We start from the raw sequence: 17,969 nt of genomic DNA on the forward strand, positions 1-17,969 counted from the left end.
TGTCAAAGATTTATTGTCAAAACTTTTCTCTGACATTAAGTCATATGAAAGAAAATTTATTTGATTATCAGGTTGCATACATGTAAGAAGACCTTGATACTTGGGTATTCAAAGTATATTTACTAGCAATTAAAAATTGGAGTAATTAATCCTATTACCTTTCTTGGCTAGCCTCAGCGATTATACCCTGCTAGCAATACATACCAATAAAACTGTTACTTTTTATGCATTTTACATATTACATATATCTATATATGTGTACATGTGTCTTATAGATACAATATACATGTATCAACATTACAGTTTACATCTTAGGAAATAACCATCCACAATTTTTTTCTAGTTTTATTGAGATATAATTGAAATATCATAGTTTCTTAATTGACATAAACATTGCTTTATCTTGTGACTTTAATTGGTGTATTTAGAGGGAATTATATATGTCTTTTTAAAGAGTTCTTCAAATAAAGATTAGTGTAATATATTTAGAAATGAATGTATAATTTTTGAAGCTAGTATCTAATTTTGTGTTTGTTTTTGTTTTAGGGTGGAAATTATGATGCTTCCCTGCAACACCTTACCTGCTTACAAGATATAAACAAAGATGATTATAAAATAATTTTGAATAATGCAGTGGCTGAATTTTATAAAAGTAACCAAACAACAACAGATAATTTGAGACATACACTTAACCAACTGAAGAATCAGGTGATACACAAATTAATTTAACCATTAAAATACTGTGATATTCTCTAAAGTGTGGAATAAATAGTTAAGAAAAATAATACGACTTCTTGTTTGATATTGATAGTACAGTTTCTAGTATATTTGAAACATTTGTTGGTATTAATTTTATTTGCATAAAATTATCCCAGGAAATGAAAGCTATGTTATTTGAGTTTATTTTCTTTTTATTTTATTTTTTTATTAAGGTATTATTAATATACACTCTTATGAAGGTTTCCCATGAAAAAACAATGTGGTTCCTACATTCACCCATATTATCGAGTCCCCCCCATACCCCGTTGCAGTCACTGTCCATCAGTGTAGTAAGATGCCACAGATTCACTATTTGCCTTCTCAGTGCTACACTATCTTCCCTGTGAGCTCCCCACACCATGTGTACTAAACATAATACCCCTCAATCCCCTTCTCCCTCTCTCCCCTCTGCCCTCCCACACCCCTCCCCTTTGGTAACCACTAGTCCCTTCTTGGAGTCTCTGACTCTGCTGCTGTTTTGTTCCTTCAATTTTGCTTCACTGTTGTACTCCACAAATGAGGGAAATCATTTGGCACTTGAGTTTCTCTGCCTGGCTTATTTCACTGAGCATAATATCCTCCAGCTTGATCCATGTTGTTGCAGATGGTAGGATTTGTTTCGTTTTTATGGCTGAATAGTATTCCATTGTATATATGTACCACCTCTTCTTTATCCATTCATCCACTAATGGACACTTAAGTTGCTTCCATTTCTTGGCTATTGTAAATAGTGCTGCAATAAACACATGGGTGCATATGTCTTTTTAAATTTAAGAACTTTTATTCTTAGGGTAAATTCCTAGGAGTGGAATTCCCGGGTCAAATGGGTATTTCTATTTTTAGTTTTTTGAGGAACCTCCATATTGATTTCCACAATGGTTGAACTAGCTTACATTCCCACCAGCAGTGTAGGAGGGTTCCCCTTTCTCTGCATCCTCTCTAGCAGTTGTAGTTCTTAGTCTTTTTGATGCTGGCCATGCTAGCTGTTGTGAGGTCATATCTCATTGTGGTTTTTATTTGCATTTTCCTGATAATCAGTGATGTGGAGCATCTTTTCATGTGTCTGTTGACCATCTGAATTCCTTCTTTGGAGAATTGTCTCTCCATATCCTCCACCCATTTTTTAATCGGGTCATTTGCTTTTTGGGTGTTGAGGCATGTGAGTTCTTTATATGTTTTAGATATTAACCCCTTGTTGGATATGTCATTTACAAATATATTCTCCCATACTGTAGGATGCCTTTTTGTTCTGTTGATGGTGTCCTTTGCCATACAGAAGCTTTTTAGTTTGATGTACTCCCATGTGTTCATTTTTGCTTTTGTTTCCCTTGAGTTTATTTTCTATTGGGTTTTTAACTTGAACAGAATAGAATAATATACCAAATTCGAATGAGCTTTGAAGTTCTGAGAAGCAAAGTAGACTATATGAAGAAGCTTAGCTGTGGAGATATGTTCTATTTATAGCTGCAAAAATCTGATTATTAGTGATAATGCCAAATTGTTTTAGCATTTTGTGTCAGGAGGTGAGCAATTGATTAAAGAGAGGATATTCTGATTTATATATCATTTCAGACTTGTCTTGGTCATGGGTCTGCCAATAGCAGCAACATTTCTTCATCACAAGGTTAGGCCTTTGACGTTCAAGAGGACTGATAACAGTGATAATGATGATATGATCAGCTAGCAGACATTAGTGCTTACTATGTAAAAAGGCTCTGCTAAGCAGCTCATATTCAACATCTTATGTATTCTTCCCAGTAGCTCTGTGAAGTAACTACTATAACTTTTCTCATTTTACAGATGGGAAAACTGAGGTACAGATAGCTTATGTAAATTTTGCCAAAGACACTAAGCTCTTAAGTAATAAGAGCTACACTAACCCAAGTTCTGTTTGCCTCCAGGGCCTGCACTTTTGATGACTGCTTTATGCTGTAGAGGATCTTGAGACCTTTGTGCACTCCAATCTTTCGTTCATGAGTAACACTATACCATAAAATATCACCCTAAAATGTGATATAGTTAGACATAAGTGACCCCTTCAGCTCTTCACAGTTCTTTACAGGAGTGAAGTAATTTTTAAACCCTATTAAATCTGTATAATGAAAATGAGAATAATAGCCAACATTTATTAAATGCTTACTTGATTCCAAATTCTGTATTTATTGTATGCTTTATCTCTTATAGTCCTCACATTCAACTCTTAAGGTAGGTACTTGTTATCTCAATTTTAAAACTGGGGTTGAGGGAGCCTAATAATTTAAATTTATACAGCTAGAAAAGAGGGGAGCAGGATTTGAACCAAACCTTCTGACTCTTGAGTCTGCTCTTCTTATAACTACCTCTGTCTTCATAAATTTCTGTGTCATCACATTTCATCATTGCTCTAGTGTTACTAGCTATGACTTTGGGGCTCCAGTATCAAAGGAAACATGATGTTTGCTGATCACAAGTACATGCATCCTATGACTCCATGGACAGTTTTTTCCAGGGAACAGTTATTATTTGGTATTTGGGCACAGGTTCATCTTTAATACTATTTTTTAGAGTAAGTGGGTCCTGCAAACTTCGAGTAAGCCAAGAAAACTGCATTTTGAAATCCTTTCACCAGCCTTTATTCTTACGAAGGTTGGTTTAGTAACTCCTAGTGCCTTCAGCCTTACTGAGTTTACTGGAAGTTTGTACTTGTGTCTCTGGGCTTTCTCTAAAGCACACTTCTGCTCAAAGTTACATGTTCTGAGCACAGGAACACACCTTTTCAACCTATTCCACTTTAATTAATGTTTCATTTCATTTAATGACTAGTTTTTGTTCTGCTGGGAGCAATTACTAGATTATTTTGGTAAATCATAGAATATGTATCAAAGTTCACAGAAGTTGAACCATTGCTGAATCCAAATTCCTTAGTTTATCCAGCTTCCCTCTTTTTTTCTGGCTAAGAATTAACCCTTTCTAAGCTTATTCCCTCTCCATTATATAACTACCAAGACGTGTTGTCTTTCTCTGAAAGTTTTCTCCATTTAAAGTTAAGACGATTTTTAATCATTTGAAAATAGTGACTTGATAAGTGAAGATTATAGAGAACCCCCAAACTCAGAGAGATGCATGTGCTGTTAGTACCAGTTGTTAACGTTTGAACTCCCCACCCACCCCCCATAAAGCTTACCACATGGGTAACTGAAGTCTGCAGAAGTCTGATTACGGATCACTGTGTTTCATGAACCTTCCAGCTCCTTACCATTAGCCAGAGAGAGGTCATTAAGTCTATCAGTTCTACTGATTAACTTAGGGAAATGTCAGTCTTGGAATTAATTAATTAACATTGCTCAATCATTTACTGCACTCCTCAGGACAAACATTAGTTTTAATGCAAGTAGAATTTCAGTTTCGTATGTTACATGGAATTTCCAGAATTATTGCAAAACATTAAAATTTAAATGTCTCTTGCTGCATCTTACAGAAGGGAGTATACAGATAGTAGCTTTAAAATGCAAAGTTGTGATTTTTTTTCTGCTATGAGATGTGGATGTTACGGTTGTAGTAAAGCCATTAAAAGCCTATTTTCACCACTATGTGAAAAAGTATATTTTTATCATTCATTAATCTGTTTTTTTTTATTATGGGAACAAAACCTGAACAACATAGGAAAATCAGAAAATACATTTCCTAACCATATGGCATAAGGCAAGATAGCTTTTTGTGCTGGCTTCCTTATTTATAAAATGAAAATGACAAACATTTATGTCCTCAAGGAATGGTAAGGATCAAATGAAGTGGTCTCTGTAAAAGGTTTAGCATAGAGGCCTGGCACGTAGTGAAGTAGTTAGCTGTCGTTTGTTAATGCTTAAATTTTACTTCATTTTTACAAAATGGAATTAAGTTGATGGCATACTGCATGCATGGCATTCTCATGGAAAGGTCGTTTTGAGTTTTGACCACTCCCCACTTGGGCTAGAAAGTGGCAACCAACTCAGAAGCAGTAAAACGCTGAAGACATCTTCCCAGGGGCAAGGAGGAGCATCACCTTGCCTTGTGCGAGGTGCTTAATATAAAGTCCCATTAAATGTTATACTTAACAGTATTTTATTTTGAATGGAATTGTTTTTAGTATGTGAGAGTAATTAAAATTTTGAGATCCTGTTAGAAATGTAGAAAAATTCCAAGTAAGGAATGTCGGCCTCTGTTCCTGTTTATTTACGTAGATTCTTTTGCTTTGCTCTATATTTTCTTGCTGTTGTTAGAACCAAATCCCTGTTGATTGTTTTATAGGTCCATTCAGCTGCTGAAGAAATGGATGGATTAGATGATGTTGAAAACAGCACGTTGTATTACAATCAAGCAGTCATTCTTTACCATCTGCGGCAGTATACAGAGGCAATAGCAGTTGGTGAAAAACTTTATCAGTTCATAGAACCTTTTGGTATGTTATCTTTCAAGTCAAAAGTTTCCCTATGTCTCATACTTGCAAAGGAGTCTGGTACTTGTACCTAGATAACCTAAGTCAGAGAATTACATGTCAGTATTTAAAGAAAAGAAAAGCTGTGTCAGGTTTTCTTAATGGTTAGAAAAGATAAGAATTACATCACTTATACATGAATCCAGGTTTTCTTTTAGTATCTCACCTGTTCCACTATTTGAAGAAAACTGTTAGGAATGCTGTTTTTAATTGGAAAGACTTAGCAATTTTTATTTTATCTTTGCTGTTTAACCACCACAGTTGTTTAGTATGCCTGGTCCTTGAGTAGCCTACTAAGGAAGGAGTGTTCAGAGTGATAGGGGAACAGTATAGTATTTTACTTTGTCTCTTGCCTAACTGAAATGTTTGTGGGTAATCATAGTACAGAACTATGTGAGCTTTTTTGTTATCTCAATTAGCCTCCCATTATTAGCCTCCAGTAAGTGTAGGAGGAGAGGCTGGGGACGGAGGGAAAAAAAGGAGCAGATAAAGCAGCAGAGCTGGACCCAGGAAATGTTTGAAGGAGAGGGCTGCTGGCTGCCAGCCATGAGCACTCAGATTTCAGTTGTGATTCACATTTTTGTCTTTCTCACTTTGGTTACTTTCTTCTAACCAAAACACTAATGTGAATTCCTGCTTTATAAACACCTGGTTGCTGCTGTGGTCACCACGGGACAGGTGGTGGAATGTGGCAGCACTTCTCTTGTGCTTTGAGAAGAGTTTCAGGGTCATCCCGCTGACAGCTGGTTGAACAGCTGCTTACTGTGGCTGCTGGGACTCATTTTCAAGGTGCTTCTCTTTCCCTCAATCCTGAGGGCATGTGGTTGGACAAACTGGGCAGGAGAGGCATCAGCAACGAAGGACTATGTAATTAGTGACCAGTTCCTTTCTTCTGTAAAGCTAGATGTCAGAATTATATTTCCAGGATAGCACAGAGGAGGTGTTTTTCAATAAAGCTGGTGTTTAGAAATTTCTGGAACAATTCATGAAATCCTATTCATCTGTACTGTGGCTGAGTAGAATGTATTCAAATCCATTTTTCTTCTTTGAAAATTATTATTTTTTAACTTTACTCCTTGGTTCTTCATACAACATGTATTTATTGAGCATATACTATGGGCCAAACAGTGTTCTGGGATCTGAAGATGGAAGTGATTGAAACAGAGAAAAACCTTCCATCATTAAGCTAGAATGGAAGAGAGAGGAAAACAATAAGTATGTATTGTGAGGTAGTTAAATGCTATAAAGAAAAACTAAAATTGGGTAAGAGGATTGAGATTGACTGGGGATGGTATTTTTAGATAAGGAAAACCTAGGATAAGACAGTATTTGAAACAATACCTGAATGAAGAGGTGAGCCATGCAACTCTTTAGGAGGGATGCATTCCAGCCAAAGGTAAAAGTACGTGCAGAGGACCTGAGGCCAGCTTGAGTTTGGTGAGCGAGAGGACCAGCAGAAGGCCTCAGTGCCTGGGGCAGTGAAGTCAGGAGGAGCTGGGGGCAGAACAGGTAAAGCCCTGGAAGCATACAGAAGGACTTACTGCTTTACATGTGTTGTGTGACCTTTGCACATCAGCTGCATTGATTTTAGTTGTAAATGGCTTTTCCTCCAGCCACTGTGTAAGAGCAAGAATGGAATCAGAAAACTTGTTAGGAAGCTCTTAAGGGCTTTTGAAATGTTCTGTTCTTGATTATAACAAATCCTCTTTTAGACATTATTTTTTCTTGTTTTTTTGAAAGGAAAGGAAAATAGTGTTAAACCATACCAGGCTACCCTGCCTCTCTTCACTGGGCTCTCCTTTCTCTGAAACCCTTGTCTTTGTATTTTCCTCATGGTAGTTTCAGTTTTCTGATAGACTCCAATCCATACCTGGCTGCTTTTTCTATAGTCAATTTTGTCTTTTTCCCATCTCTGCCTAGAAAGGAAATCTATTTGCTAGAGTCTGAAACCTTCTTAGAGTTAGAAGTAACTTCTACTTCTGGTCCACCCCTCTGTCCTCAAGCAGGTAAAGTATTCTCCCATTTTTACAAGTCAGCTGGCTGAGGTCTAAAATTAGTTCAGTGATGTGCAGGGACCACACATCTAGTAAGTAGTTGAGCACATACTGGAACTGAGATTTCCTTCCACCTAAAGTAATACTCCTTATTTCATATGCTGGTGTTAGCAGATATTTTGCCAAAGGAGGTTTGGTCACTCGAATCTCTGAAATAAGAGGCCTTGAGGTGCCTAATAATAGAATGGTGGTGGTGGGATTGCAAAGTGCTTCCCTTCATGGTCTAGGTGGCAAACACTCATTTAAGTAAAGGCTTCGACTTGCTCTTCAGAGCTTTTGGTGGGGTGGTCTGGGATCTTTGCCTCACTTTGGATTATGACTTGTCTTTCCTTGTGTTTTTTTTTTTTCTTGCCCTAGAAGAAAAATTTGCCCAAGCAGTGTGTTTTTTGCTTGTAGACCTGTATATATTAACCTACCAAGCTGAGAAGGCTTTGCATCTTCTTGCTGTCCTAGAAAAAATGATTTCACAGGGTAACAATAACAAAAATGGGAAGAATGAGGTGAGTGTTCTGAGGTGATCAGACTAAAATTTAAAATATGATTAGTATTTGTGGTTGATATTGCAACAACTTTACTGAAATAAAATTCACTGTTCAGCATGGTGACACTAGTTAGTGATACTGTATGGCACATTTGAAAGTTGCTAAGAGGGTAAACCTTCAAGTCCTCATCACAAGAAAAATAAAATTTTGTAATTCTGTATGGTGATGGAAGTTAACCAGACTTAACCTATTTCAAAATATAAACAACTAGCAAATCATTAGGTTGTATACCTGAAACAAATACAATGTTCTATGCCAATTATACTTCAATTAAAAAGCATTTTTTAATAAGAATTTTTTGAAAATATAGAATACCTACCTTCAAGCAGCCCACAGGCTAGACAGGAAGAGAGAGATGGATGAAAATTTTGATTAATGAACTAAAGAAAAGAAAAAAATTTACATACATAAAATTTACCATTTGACACATATGGTTCAGTGGTTCTTAGTATCCTCACTGAATTATACAGCCATCGCCATTACCACTAAACTCCAGAACATTTTCATTAACCCAAAAAGAAACCCTGCCCCTCTCTCCCTTGTCCCAGGCATCACTCCCTCTCTCCCTTGCTCCAGGCCCTGGCAGCCACTAACCTACTTCCTATCTCTGTGGATCACTTCATATAAATGCAGCCATATAGCATGCAGCCTTCTGTGATTAGCCTTTTTCACTTAGTGTGATATTTTCAAAGTTTACCATGGTATACCATCTACTTCATTCCTTTTTCATGTATCTCACTCATTTTTATGGCCGAATGATATTTCATTATATTGACATGCCAAATTTTTATCCATTCATCAGTTGGTGGGCATTTGGATTGTTTTCTAAAATTTGGCTATTATAAATAATGCTGTGTAGAAGTTTTGTAGGGGGGCATATGTTTTCAGTTCTCTTGGGTATGTATTTAAGAGTGGACTCACTGGATCTTACGATAACTCTGTTTCACGTTAGGAGAAACTACCAGACTGTTTTCCAGAGTAGTTACACTATTTTATGTTCCTATCAGCAATTTAGAAGGATTCCAGTTTCTCCAATTCCTTACAATCCTTGTTATTATCTTTCTTTTTTTTTAAGTTGTAACCATCCTAATGGGTCTGAACTGGTCGTTCAAAATAATTTTGATTTCCCTAAGGACATATGTTAACATCTTTTCGTGTGTGAGATTAATTAGTTTTATAGAATGAAAGGTTCAAATTAAGACAATAAAATTCCTTAATCTGGATTAATAGGGTAGCTTTCACTGGGGAAAATTTCATCACTAAAGTTCTTCAAAAAGATTGCACATTTATGAAAACTAAGCTCACCATGTTCTGATAAGAGACTTGGTGCACATTACGAATATATCTTTGTTCTGGTGTTTTTCATTTTGTTTGTGCTTCCAGTTGTCAAAGGATGATGCTGCTTCCTTCTGTTCCTGCCCTTTTGTTAAAAAAGGAGTATTTGCAGAAACACACTATTAGTCAATACCTTTCTTTCTGTATGTATAAGTTCTTGAGGTTTAGAAATGAAGATCTAACATTACTTTTTTCAGTCTAACAGTATATAAGAGTTCGGTTACGTAATCAGCATTGTTACTAAACACTGTAGCAAAATATTTCATTTTCATATTCAGTACTTGTAACAGTTGATGAAATATAATTCACTTCAACAGATGATGTGTACTCTGCTAGGTACTTAGGTGACAAGAATGAAAACATTGCAGTTCTTCCCTTTCAAGGAACTGAGGTCTGTGGTTGGAGAAAGATTGAGCAATTTCTGTCTGTGGACTGGGAGAAAGGGCTTTAGGCAGTGTTTCCAAGAAGTTTGAATTTTTGATTTGGGCCCTGAAAGATTTCGGTAGTTTGACAAGTCAAAAGTGGAAGGATGGGGGCGGAGCCAAGATGGCGGCGTGAGTAGGACAGTGGGAATCTCCTCCCAAAAACATATATTTTTGAAAATACAACAAATACAACTAATCCGAAACGAGAGACCAGACGACACAGGACAACACCCAGAATACATCCACATGTGCGAGAGCCCAGCGCCTGGTGAAAGGGGTAAGATACAAGCCCTGGCCCGGTGGAACCCAAGCACCCCTCACCCAAGCTCCCAGCGGGAGGAGAGGAGTCGGAGCGGGGAGGGAGAGGGAGCCCAGGACTGCTGAACACCCAGCCCCAGCCATCCGGACCAGAGCACAGACACAGTGCATGCGTGTGCCCCTGGATACTAGGGAAACAGGGCAGCAAGACCTCTGAGCAGGTCCTGAAGCCGGCGCCCCTGTGACAAAGAAAAGCGAGTGCTTTTTGAAAGTCTTAAAGGGACAGGGACGCAACAGCTGGACAGAAACAACCCAGGTCACAGTCCAGAAGCTGGAAATTCCAGGGAAACCCGGGCCTACTAACCCCCTGGGCAACAGCTCTGAGACACCTCACGGAGGTAAACAGCCAAACAGTGCCCCGTCCATTACCCCTCTGGAGCGCAGCCATACCAGAGAAGCAGCCTGTGTCTGGCCACGCCCTCAGCAAGGGAGCTTGCTCCATACCGGCCGGGCAAGACACAAAGACCCAGTCTACACGCAATTGCCCAACACAAGCCACTAGGGGTTGCAGTTGTCCCAGTAAAGAAAGGCCAGTAGCAAGTGGAAAGTTTGGCTCTCCCAGCTGACAGTCAATACCACCTATCAACATGAAAAGACAAAAAAATTTGATCCAGACAAGACTAACCCAGACAGCTTCAGCATCTCCTACATCTTCCCCTGAGAAGGAACCTGGGGAGATACATTAAACCAGTCTTCCTGAAAAAGAATTCAAAACAAAAGTCATAACCATACTGATGGACTTGCAGAGAAATATGCAAGAACTAAGGAAGGAGAATACAGAAATAAAACAAGCTCTGGAACGACTTCAAAACAGAATGGATGAGATGCAAGAGACCATTAATAGACTAGAAAACAGAGAACAGGAACGCAGAGAACCTGATGCAGAGAGAGATAAAAGGATCTCCAGGAATGAAAGAATTCTAAGAGAGCAGAGTGACCAATTGAAATGGAACAATATCCGCATTATAGGGGTACCAGAAAAAGAAGAGAGAGAAAAAGGGATAGGAAGTGTCTTTGAAGAAATAATTGCTGAAAACTTCCCCAAACTAGGGGAGGAAATGGCCTCTCAGATCACAGAGGTATACAGAACTCCCATGAAAAGGGATCCAAGGAGGACAACACCAAGAAACATAATAATTAAAATGGCAAAGATCAAAGGCAAGGGCAAAGTATTAAAGGCAACCAGAAAGAAAAAAAACGTCACCTACAAAGGAAAACCCATCAGGCTATCATCAGACTGTTCAACAGAAACCCTACAGGCCAGAAGAGAATGGCATGATATACTTAATGCAATGAAACAGAAGGGCCTCGAACCAAGACTACTGTATCCAGCACGATTATAATTTAAATATGAAGGAGGGATTAAACAATTCCCAGACAAGCAGAAGTTGAGGGAATTTGCCTCCCACAAATCACCTTTACAGAGCATCTTACAGGGACTGCTCTAGATGGGAGCACTCCTAAAAAGAGCACAGAACAAAACACCCAACACATGAAGAAGGGAGGAGGAGGAATAAGAAGGGAGAGAAATAAAGAATCATCAGACCATGTTTATAATAGCTCAACAAGCGAGTTAAGTCAGACAGTAAGATAGTAAAGAAGCTAACCCTGAACCTTTGGTAACCACAAACTTAAAGCCTACAATGGCAATAAGTACATACCTTTCAATAATCACCCTAAATGCAAATGGACTGAATGCACCAATCAAAAGACACAGAGTAATAGAATGGATAAAAAAGCAAGATCCATCCATATGCTGCTTACAAGAGACTCGCCTCAAACCCAAATACATGCACAGACTTAAAGTCAAGGGATGGAAAAAGATATTTCATGCAAACAACAAAGAGAAAAAAGCAGGTGTAGCAATACTACTATCAGACAAAACAGACTTCAACATAAAGAAAGTAACTAAAGATAAAGAAGAACATTACATAATGATAAAGGGCTCAGTCCAACAAGAGGATATAACCATTATAAATATATATGCACCCAATACAGGAGCACCAACATATCTGAAACAAATACTAACAGAACCTAAGGAGGAAATAGAATGCAATGCATTCATTCTGGGAGACTTCAACACACCACTCACTCCAAAGGACACAGAGGCAATGAACAACACACTAGAACAGATGGACCTAATAGACATCTACAGAACTCTACATCTAAAAGCAACAGGACACACATTGTTCTCAAGTGCTCATGGAACATTCTCCAGAATAGAACACATACTAGGCCACAAAAAGAGCCTCAGTAAATTCCAAAAGATTGAAATCCTCCCAACCAACTTTTCAAACCACAAAGGCATAAAACTAGAAATAAACTGTACAAAGAAAGCGAAAAGGCTCACAAACACATGGAGGCTTAACAACACGCTCCTAAATAATCAATGAATCAATGACCAAATCAAAATGGAGATCCAGCAATATATGGAAACAAACGACGACAACAACACAAAGCCCCAACTACTGTGGGATATACAGCAAAAGCAGTCAAGAGGAAAGTATATAGCAATCCAGGCATTTTTAAAGAAGGAAGAACAATCCCAAATGAATGGTCTAATGTCACAATTATCGAAATTGGAAAAAGAAGAACAAATGAGGCCTAAGGTCAGCAGAAGGAGGGACATAATAAAGATCAGAGATAAAATAAATAAAATTGAGAAGAATAAAACTAGCAGAAATCAATAAAACCAAGAACTGGTTCTTTGAGAAAATAAACAAAATAGATAAGCTTCTAGCCAGACTTATTAAGAGGAAAAGAGAGTCAACACAAATAAACAGAATCAGAAACAAGAAAGGAAAAATCATGACGGGCCCCGCAGAAATACAAAGAATTATTAGAGAGTACTATGAAAACCTATATGTTAACAACCTGGGAAAACTAGGAGAAATGGACAACTTCCTAGAAAAATACAACCTTCCGAGACTGACCAAGGAAGAAACAGAAAATCTAAACAGACCAATTACCAGCAACGAAATTGAAGCGGTAATCAAAAAACAACCAAACAGAGGGGCAGAGCCAGGATGGCGGCGTGAGTAGAGCAGTGGAAATCTCCTCCCAAAAACACATAGATCTATGAAAATATAACAAAGAAAACTCTTCCTAAAATAGAGACCAGAGGACACAGGACAACATCCAGACCACATCCACACCTGCAAGAACCCAGCAACTTGTGAAGGGGGTAAGATACAAGCCCCGGCCCGGCAGGAACCGAGCGTCCCTCCCCCCGGCTCCCGGCGGGTGAAAAAAAACCGGAGCGATTTTTTTTTTTCTTGGTGAGTGCTTTTTGGAAGCCTTAAAGGGACAGGGACCCCGGTGCTAGGGAGGCAGGGCGGCGGGACCACTGAGCAGGTGCCTGGGACCGGCGCCAGAGGACAAAGAATATCGCGCGTTTTTCCCTGCAGGACCAGTGGGCGGGTGCCTGAGACCGGCGCCTGAGGACGGAGGAAATCGTGTGTTTTTCCCCTTTTTTTTTCTCTTTTTGGCGAGTGCTTTTTGAAAGCCTTAAAGGGACAGGGACCCCGGTGCTAGGGAGGCAGAGCAGCAGGACTGGTGAGCAGGTGCCTGGGACCGGTGCCTGAGGACAGAGAATATTGCGTGTTTTTCCCTGTGGGACCAGTGGGTGGGTGCCTGAGGACGGAGGAAATCGCACGTTTTTCCACTTTTTTTTTCTCTTTTTGGCGAGTGCTTTTTGGAAGCCTTAAAGGGACAGGGACCCCAATACCAGCGAAACAGGGCAGGAAGACTGGTGAGCAGGTGCCTGAGACCGGCGCCTGGGGACAAAGAAAATAGCGCATTTTTCCCAATACTAGGGAGGCAGGGTGGCGGGACCAGTGGGCGGGAGCCTGGGGCCGGCACCTGAGGACAAAGACAATCGCGTGTTTCTCCCATTTTTTTCTTTCTGACAAGTGCTTTTTGGAGGCCTTAGGGGGACACGGACCCCAGTGCCAGGGAGGGAGGGCAGCAGGGCTGGTGAGCAGGTGCGTGGGACCAGCGCCTGGGGACAGAGAGAGTCGCGCGTTTCTCCCTTTGTTTTCATGAATGTTTTTTGGAGGCCTTGGAGGGACGGGGACCCCAGTGCTAGGGAGGGAGGGCGGCAGGACTGGTGGGCAGGTGCCTGGGACCGGCGCCTGAGGACAAACGATATCGTGCGTTTTTGTTTTTCTTTGGGGCGGTTGCTTTTTGGAAACCTTGAAGGGACAGGGACCCTGGTGCTAGTCAGGCAGGGCAGCATGACGAGTAAACGGGTGCCTGGGACGGGCGCATGAGAACAAAAAAAATCGCGTTTTTTCCTTTTTTTTTTTTTTTTTCTTTCCTCTCTCATTACTGTTGTTGTTTTGGTTTAGAGAGTGCTTTTTGGAAGTCTTAAAGGAGCAGGACAGGACACACTTAGACCAGAGGCAGGTAATCTCGGGATCTCTGGGTACTCTAACCCCCTGGGCAACAGGGAGCACAGAGGCCCTTTACAGAGATAAATAGCCTCCTGGTCGCTCCCGCTCCAACGGGGCTCCACCATTTTGGAGGAGCAGCCCCAGCCAGGCCACGCCCACAGCAACAGTGGAGATAAACTCCATAGCAGCCGGGCAGGTAGCAGAAGCCCTGTCTGCGCACACTGACAAGCATAAGCCACTAGAGGTCGCTATTCTCCCAGGAGAGGAAGGCCACAAACCAACAAGAAGGGAAGCTCTTCCAGCGGTCACTCGTACCAGCTCTGCAAACTATCTCTATCACCATGAAAAGGCAAAACTACAGGCAGACAAAGATTACAGAGACAACACCTGAGAAGGAGACAGACCTAACCAGTCCTCCTGAAAAAGAATTCAAAATAAAAATCATGAACATGCTGATGGAGATGCAGAGAAAAATGCAAGAGCAATGGGGTGAGATGCAGAGAAAAATGCAAGAGCAATGAAATAAAGTCCGGAGGGAGATCACAGATGTGAGGAAGGAGATCACAGTAGGGAAACAATCCCTGAAAGGATTTATAAGCAGAATGGATAAGATGCAAGATGCCATTGAAGGAATAGAAGCCAGAGAACAGGAACGTATAGAAGCTGACATAGAGAGAGATAAAAGGATCTCCAGGAATGAAACAACACTAAGAGAACTATGTGACCAATACAAAAGGAATAATAGTATTATAGGCGAACCAGAAGAAGAAGAAAGAGGAAAAGGGATAGAAAGTCTCTTTGAAGAAATAATTGCTTGAAACTTCCCCACACTGGGGGAGGAAATAAATGAACAGACCATGGAATTACACAGAACCCCCAACAGAAAGGATCCAGGGAGGACAACACCAAGACACATAGTAATTAAAATGGCAAGGATCAAGGACAAGGAAAGAGTTTTAAAGGCAACTAGAGAGAAAAAGGTCACCTATAAAGTAAAACCCATCAGGCTAACATCAGACTTCTCGACAGAAACCCTACAGGCTAGAAGAGAATGGCATGATATCTTTAATGCAATGAAGCAGAAGGGCCTTGAACCAAGGATACTGTATCCAGCACGACTATCATTTAAATATGATGCAGGATTAAACAATTCCCAGACAAGCAAAAGCTGAGGGAATTTCCTTCCCACAAACCACCTCTACAGGGCATCCTACAGGGACTGCTCTAAATGGGAGCACCCCTAAAAAGAGCACAGAACAAAACACACAACATATGAAGAATGGAGGAGGAGGAATAAGAAGGGAGAGAAGAAAAGAATCTCCAGACAGTGTATATAACAGCTCAATAAGCGAGCTAAGTTAGGCAGTAAGATACTAAAGAGGCTAACCTTGAACCTTTGGTAACCACGAATCTAAAGCCTGCAATGGCAATAAGTACATATCTCTCAATAGTCACCCTAAATGACTTCATGCACCAATCAAAAGACACAGAGTAATAGAATGGATAAAAAAGCAAGACCCATCTATATGCTGCTTACAAGAAACTCACCTTAAACCCAAAGATAAGCAAAGATTAAAAGTCAAGGGATGGAAAAACATACTTCAGGCAAACAACAGTGAGAAGAAAGCAGGGGTTGCAGTACTAATATCAGACAAAATAGACTTCAAAACAAAGAAAGTAACAAGAGATAAAGAAGGACACTACATAATGATAAAGGGCTCAGTCCAACAAGAGGATATAACCATTCTAAATATATATGCACCCAATACAGGAGCACCAGCATATGTGAAGCAAATACTAACAGAACTAAAGAGGGAAATAGACTGCAATGCATTCATTTTAGGAGATTTCAATACACCACTCACCCCGAAGGATAGATCCACGGGGCAGAAAATAAGTAAGGACACAGAGGCACTGAACAACACCCTAGAACAGATGGACCTAATAGACATCTATAGAACTCTACATCCAAAAGCAACAGGATATACATTCTTCTCAAGTGCACATGGAACAGTCTCCAGAATAGACCACATACTAGCTCAAAAAAGGAGCCTCAGTAAACTCCAAAATATTGAAATTCTACCAACCAATTTTTCAGACCACAAAGGTATAAAAGTAGAAATAAATTCTACAAAGAAAACAAAAAGGCTCACAAACACATGGAGGCTTAACAACATGCTACTAAATAATCAATGGATCAATGAACAAATCAAAATAGAGATCAAGGAATATATAGAAACAAATGACAACAACAACACTAAGCCCCAACTTCTGTGGGACGAAGCGAAAGCAGTCTTAAGAGGAAAGTATATAGCAATCCAGGCACACTTGAAGAAGGAAGAACAATCCCAAATGAATAGTCTAACATCACAATTATCGAAACTGGAAAAAGAAGAACAAATGAGGCCTAAAGTCAGCAGAAGGAGGGACATAATAAAGATCAGAGAAGAAATAAACAAAATTGAGAAGAATAAAACAGTAGCAAAAATCAACGAAATCAAGAGCTGGTTCTTTTAGAAAATAAACAAAATAGATACGCCTCTAGCCAAACTTATTAAGAGAAAAAGAGAATCAACACAAATCAACAGAATCAGAAATGAGAATGGAAAAATCATGACAGACTCCACAGAAATACAAAGAATTATTAAAGACTACTATGAAAACCTATATGCCAACAAGCTGGAAAACCTAGAAGAAATGGACAACTTCCTAGAAAAATACAACCTCCCAAGACTGACCAAGGAAGAAACACAAAAGTTAAACAAACCAATTACGAGCAAAGAAATTGAAACGGTAATCAAAAAACTACCCAAGAACAAAACCCCGGGGCCGGACGGATTTACCTCGAAATTTTATCAGACACACAGAGAAGACATAATACTCATTCTCCTTAAAGTGTTCCAAAAAATAGAAGAAGAGGGAATACTCCCAAACTCATTCTATGAAGCCAACATCACCCTAATACCAAAACCAGGCAAAGACCCCACCAAAAAAGAAAATTACAGACCAATATCCCTGATGAATGTAGATGCAAAAATACTCAGTAAAATATTAGCAAACAGAATTCAACAGTATATCAAAAGGATCATACACCATGACCATGTGGGGTTCATCCCAGGGATGCAAGGATGGTACAACATTCAAAAATCCATCAACATCATCCGCCACATCAACAAAAAGAAAGACAAAAACCACATGATCATCTCCATAGATGCTGAAAAAGCATTTGACAAAATTCAACATCCATTCATGATAAAAACTCTCAGCAAAATGGGAATAGAGGGCAAGTACCTCAACATAATAAAGGCCATATATGATGAACCCACAGCCAGCATTATACTGAACAGCGAGAAGCTGAAAGCATTTCCTCTGAGATCGTGAACCAGACAGGTATGCCCACTCTCCCCACTGTTATTTAACATAGTACTGGAGGTCCTAGCCACGGCAATCAGACAAAACAAAGAAATACAAGGAATCCAGGTTGGTAAAGAAGAAGTTAAACTGTCACTATTTGCAGATGTTATGATACTGTACATAAAAAACCCTAAAGACTCCACTCCAAAACTACTAGAACTGATATCGGAATACAGCAAAGTTGCAGGATACAAAATTAACACACAGAAATCTGTAGCTTTCCTATACACTAACAATGAATCAATAGAAAGAGAAATCAGGAAAACAATTCCATT

The 17,969-nt window shown here is 39.6% G+C and overlaps 1 protein-coding gene across 6 annotated transcripts in view; it reads left to right on the plus strand.

The window, feature by feature from the left end:
* The window catches only part of CNOT10 (CCR4-NOT transcription complex subunit 10), a 95,535-nt gene that overhangs the window by 19,232 nt on the left and 58,334 nt on the right, over positions 1-17,969 (plus strand). For 5 of the 6 annotated variants that reach the window (XR_012125898.1, XM_037008639.2, XM_037008637.2 and 2 more), the window contains 3 exons: positions 547-708; positions 5,026-5,176; positions 7,624-7,766. Coding sequence is in view for 5 of the 6 variants with exons in the window: in XM_037008639.2 (XP_036864534.2) it covers positions 547-708; positions 5,026-5,176; positions 7,624-7,766 (456 nt within the window). In the remaining variant the exon portion in view is untranslated. The remainder of the gene's footprint in view (positions 1-546; positions 709-5,025; positions 5,177-7,623; positions 7,767-17,969) is intronic. The other variant, XM_037008638.2, reaches the window with a different exon arrangement.

Source organism: Manis javanica, chromosome 15 (genome assembly GCF_040802235.1).
Source record: "Manis javanica isolate MJ-LG chromosome 15, MJ_LKY, whole genome shotgun sequence".
In the NCBI taxonomy this organism is placed as follows: domain Eukaryota; kingdom Metazoa; phylum Chordata; class Mammalia; order Pholidota; family Manidae; genus Manis; species Manis javanica.